The sequence below is a fragment of the Sitophilus oryzae genome, unplaced genomic scaffold, assembly GCF_002938485.1.
Source record: "Sitophilus oryzae breed Bouriz unplaced genomic scaffold, Soryzae_2.0 scaffold_2009_pilon_pilon, whole genome shotgun sequence".
In the NCBI taxonomy this organism is placed as follows: Eukaryota; Metazoa; Arthropoda; class Insecta; order Coleoptera; family Curculionidae; genus Sitophilus; species Sitophilus oryzae.
Window position 1 is genome coordinate 72,768 of NW_022146735.1, and position 5,628 is coordinate 78,395.

General features: G+C 31.6%; 1 protein-coding gene across 1 annotated transcript; it reads left to right on the forward strand.

Moving 5' to 3' along the window:
* The first annotated feature begins 4,540 nt into the window (after nt 1-4,540).
* LOC115884055 lies at nt 4,541-5,227 on the forward strand. Its single transcript, XM_030902505.1, has one exon. The coding sequence runs from the start codon at nt 4,541-4,543 to the stop codon at nt 5,225-5,227; it is 687 nt and encodes a 228-aa protein (XP_030758365.1).
* Nucleotides 5,228-5,628: the final 401 nt, after the last annotated feature.

Sequence of the window (5,628 nt, forward strand, 5' to 3'; positions counted from 1 at the left end):
TAACTCCGAAACGGTAACAGATATTGATGTGCGGTTTTCACCATCATGTTTTTGATGAAAATTGAGCTCCAGACACCGATATTAGTTTTCGTCTATTTCCTATAGAAAAGGATGTTTCCATTTAAAAGCCTCGAATTTGACCCACCCTGTACAGTAAGTTTTAACTCTATATTATATTATTTTATTATTTATAATTTATATTATTTGTCTGAGAAACTGCCAATCATCACACACGGCTGTGAAATTTTGACATTGAATAACAAGAATGTCATTAATATAAATAACTAAATTTACCTTAAAATATGTTAAATAATTGTAATGTGTATATGACTAAACTTGTTAATTTTAAAATTGATGCCAAAGACAGGAGATGAAACAGATATTTTTTTTAAATTTTCCATTCTATAAATATGTATTGCATAATAATATCTTACGGCATTATTGTTTACCCGTGCTATTCTATGCATATAAATTGCTATTTTAGTAAACGCAGATTACTTACCGCGTTAAAAAAGAAGATGATGTTCCAGGATTTTTAATAACTGATGGTCTAACCTTTAATGCATTACGACAATAAAAAAGAGTCGTTAAAATAATGATCTGTGAAATTGATGATGACACGTAGAAGATGTATGTGCTTCGATGACACAGAGTGTGGAAATAATATATTTTTTTGGTTTTATAATAATTTACCTATACCTACTCAACTATCTGACAGTATGGAAATATTAGAATTCTGCAATTTAATATCAAATTATTTTAACTTGCTATTCTGATAATTATATTGTAGTATTTTATTCACTATTTCAAACGGAACATCCCGTATTCTATAACCAACATAGTTTTGATGCATCTTTATAATTATATTTTAGCACTGACTAGTACTCTGGTATAAATAATTTTGTAGTTTATTAATCTATTTGTGAAATCACCCCTCAAATATTATAATATTTTTTATTTAAAAAACGGTCAAGTTTCCGAAAAAACGTTTAAACACGTATAGTTTATTTTGTTTTTTTACATATTTTAAGAATTTTTAAAAATGTATACAGGGTGTTTCGAAAAATCTGGTCATTGATTAATCACGATCCTGCTTAAAGCGCTTGACGTAAAAAGCTGATTTTTGGAAAACGGATTGACTTTAGGGTGTAGAGGTTCGATAAGAAGGGATTTTTCGAAACTCGAATTCTAAGGGGGTGAAACCACCCCTCAAATATTAGAATATTTTTTATTTAAAAACCAGTGAGTTTTTCGGAAAAACTCTTAAACACGTATATTTTATTTTGTTGTTTTACATATTTTAAGATTTTTTAAAAAAATATACAGGGTGTTTCATAAAATATGACCAATGAGTAATCACGATTCTGCTTAAACTGCTTGGCGATGACGTTTAAAGCTGATTTTTGGTAAACGGATTGAGTGTGGGGTGTAGAGGTTCGATAAGGAGGGGTTTCTCGAATCTCAAATTCCAAGGGGGTGAAACCACCCCTCAAATATTACAATATTTTTTATTTAAAAAACGGTCAAGTTTCCGAAAAAACGCTTAAACACGTATATTTTATTTCGTTTTTTTACATATTTTAAGATTTTTTAAAAATGTATACAGGGTGTTTCGAAAAATCTGGTCATTGATTAATCACGATCTTGCTTAAAGCGCTTAACGTAAAAAGCCGATTTTTGGAAAACGGACTGACTGTAGGGTGTAGGGGTTCGATAAGAAGGGATTTTTCGAAACTCGAATTCTAAGGGGGTGAAACCACCCCTCAAATATTAGAATATTTTTTATTTAAAAACCGGTGAGTTTTTCGGAAAAACTCTTAAACACGTATATTTTATTTTGTTGTTTTACATATTTTAAGATTTTTTAAAAATGTATACAGGGTATTTCATAAAATATAACCAATGAGTATCACGATTCTGCTTAAACTGCTTGACGTTTAAAGCTGATTTTTGGCAAACGTATCGACTGTGAGGTGTAGAGGTTCGATAAGGAGGGGTTTCTCGAATCTCAAATTCCAAGAGGGTGAAAACGCCCTTCAAATATTACAATATTTGTTATTTCAAAAACCGTTAGTCTTTTGGGAAAACGCTTGGACACGCATAATTTATTTTGTTTTTTTCCATATTTTGAAATTTTTTAAAAAATCATACAGGGTGTTCCAAAAAGTTGGGTAATTGATTAACCACGATTCTGCTTAAACTGCTTGACGTAAAAAGCTTATTTTTGGCAAACGGATTTTTCGAAAGTCAAATTCCAACGAGATGAAATTACCCCGCAAATATTACGAAGTTATATAGTAATATCGCCATATTGTTTTTTCTCATGCTGACATAAATGTGAGAAAATTTTATCCAGTTTATATGTTACTGGAAATTCTTGCTTGGCTTTATCCTCACCATTACAAATGATTAATTCGACGCGAATGAAGTCGCGGGTACACGCTAGTAAACATATAGTTTATTAGCAGACCCGTCTACGCGTTGCTGTAACTAAGGTACACGTTGACTATCAAAGTAAAGTACCGATTTTTTTAGTTATTTTTTGCTAAAGTTTAAAAAAATTGATTTTTAATACAGCAAAATGGCTCAAGTTTCGTTTACTTGAAATCAGTTATGTATGAAATATTTGTTTATTTAGTATTTGGAAGCTTTTTCGAATAGTATGTCAAAAAAAAATCTGCGGAAATGCATCCGTTTCGAGTTTATCAACTTTAGAATAGCTGAAATCAGGACTACTTTCGTTTACTTGAAATCAGTTATGTAAAAAATATTTGTTTATTTAGTATTTGGAAGTCTTTTTGAATAGTATGTCACAAACATTTTTCTTCGAAGATGCATCATTTTCAGTTTGTCAACTTTAGAATTGCTGAAATCAGATATATTTATTGATTGTTTTTTATATTTGTTTATTTAGTACTTGGCAGCCTTTCCAAATAGTAAAGGTACATTCAGGCTGAGAGCGTCGCGTCCGCCCCATTGAACTCGAACCCCGAGGTTCAGCGGACGCTAGCGCAACGCCAAACGCGACGCTGTCTGCCTGAACGGTCTAATTTAAGTTAAGTGAATTGATTCCATTTCGACACGCGGACGCGATGCAAACGCGAAGCGACGCTCGGCCCTCTCAGCCTGAATGTACCTTAAGACCTCTTTCAGACGAGGACGCTGTATCCCAGACGCGCGTATCTCAGATACAGAAAAAGCATGTAATTAAATTGTACCTTACACATGGCATTCGGCGACGCATACAGTATCGTGCGGCCGAATTTTTGAATGTGGAATTTTCAGCCGCCCGGCAACGAAGGAGTATCCGGGATACAGAATTATCATAGTAACTTATGGACCTGTTCAGACTTGCATACTTTTGCCAAAGCTTTTGCGATACAAAAAGTTCGATTTCACAGGCCAACAGAATATTTATTGGAGGTTTATTGTAGTAAAATAATCAGTGTTGTTACAATAGGTACAATTGTACTATTTTGGGTACATTTGATAGTCAAGGAGTACATAGGTACAATTGCAAGAAAAAATATACAATTCTTACATCTCAAACCCAAACTTAAACCCACGTACATATTTTTAGACGAACGGTGGTACGCGATGCGTAGATTTGAAATGCAGGTTGCTTGGAGCAGAGGGTTTAATTCAGATCATACTCCTAGCGACCTGCATTTCAAAACCTGCCAACGTGACGTTGTGTGCAGCTATTAGTTTCTAGCATAAAGTAACTTATATTTCTCTATGGTTTCTAGTTTCGAATTCGCTTGGAACGTTTCGGTTGACAACTGACGTGAGTGACGTAACATTTTAAGTTGAGAGTTGACATTTTATTTTTTGTTTATGTTTTGTTTGATTTGAAATCACGTTTGAAATTTAAATATTTAGTAGTATTATACCAGTATATTTTTGAGTTTATTATTTATTTGTTCTTTGTTAGTGTTTATTTGTTTTGTTAGTTATTTATTTGGTAGTGTTAGTGTGTTATTTATTTTATTTGTTACTGAATCAATCCGTTTTGATATAACAATGGACAGGTACATTATTATTTTATAATAATTTGCATCCATTAGGTTACAATATTATATTTTTATCTAGATTTGTAATTCGAAGGAGAAAAAGTACTTCTCCAACACCAGGTCCTTCATCATCACAAATTCCTTCTCAAATACCAAGTCCTTCAACATCAGCATGTAGTTCAAGTGAATTGCCTATGGAAATAGAAGAAAGACTAAGTGAAATCTGTGATGACAGGCAAAATGATATTGTCTCTGAATCTGAATCAACAGCACAAAAAAAACTTAAACGTTCGTCATCTACTCCTAACATTAAAAAATTATCAGAAATATTTTTATGGCTTGATGCAACCAAAGAATATTTATTTTGTAAATGTTGCAATGTGAAATTAACTGGCAACAAATATCATTTAAGCCGACATGACAATCAAGCTACTCATATAAAGAAAAACATATAAAGAAAAAAAAATAATTTAATTATTATTAAATTATTTTTTTTTTTATATTTAAGAAAAACATATAAAGAAACAATGCAACAAAAGAAGTATGATGATGTGAAAGCAGCTGAATTGAAACTATGTTGCTATATAGCAGACAAAAATTTACCAATGCTACTAATGGATACCCTTCCATTATTAAATAAAGAGCTGTATCCAGATTCTAATATTGCCAAAAATCTTAAAATAAAAAGATTAAAGGCAACTAAACTTATCACTGGAATATTGGGGCCAGCTTTTAAAGCAGAAATAGTAATGGATTTAAAATTAGAGAAATTTTCTATAATAATTGATGAGACCACTGATGTGAGTTCAAAAAAATCTTTGGTTATTGTGGTTAGATATTGGAAGGAAGGGAGAGTCCAAGATCAGTTTTTTGATCTAGTAGCAGTTGAAGATGCAACAAGTGAGGCACTTTTCAATATAATTAAAAATATTTTAAGTGTGAATAATATACCTTTCGAAAATATTATTGGCTTTGGGTCCGACAATGCGAGCACTATGATGGGAACTGTAAAAGGTGTCCAAGCAAGATTGAAAGAAATTTTACCACATATTTATGTGCAAGGATGTACTTGTCATTCCCTTCATCTCTGTACTTCGGCTGCTGCAAAAAATCTCCCCAACAATGTGGAACAATTCACTAGGGATATATACGCTTATTTTGCTCATAGTAATAAGCGACTATCTGAGCTTAAGGGAGTGCCAGATATTTGCTAATGAAAAGCCACATAAGATGCTGTATCCCAGCCAAACTCGATGGTTATCTTTGAAGGTAGTGATTATAATTTTAACTGGTAGTTTTTATAATTGTTTTCTGCACTTTTAAAATAAGGTCATTTTAAAATTATTATTATTTAAAACAATGCTATTTAATTTTTACAAAATTTTATTTAAATCTATAAATTTTAATCAATCTAAATAACTGTTTTTTTTTGTTGTTTATTTCAGAGTGTTGTTGATCGAATATTAGAGCATTGGAATTCATTGACACTATTCTTCCAAAGAGCAGTCTTGGAAGATAATCTGCCCAGTGCTAAAAGTATTTTAAATGCTCTAATTAACCAAGAATTTAAACTATATTTTTTATTTTTAGGGTACGTTTTAGACCTTACAAATAA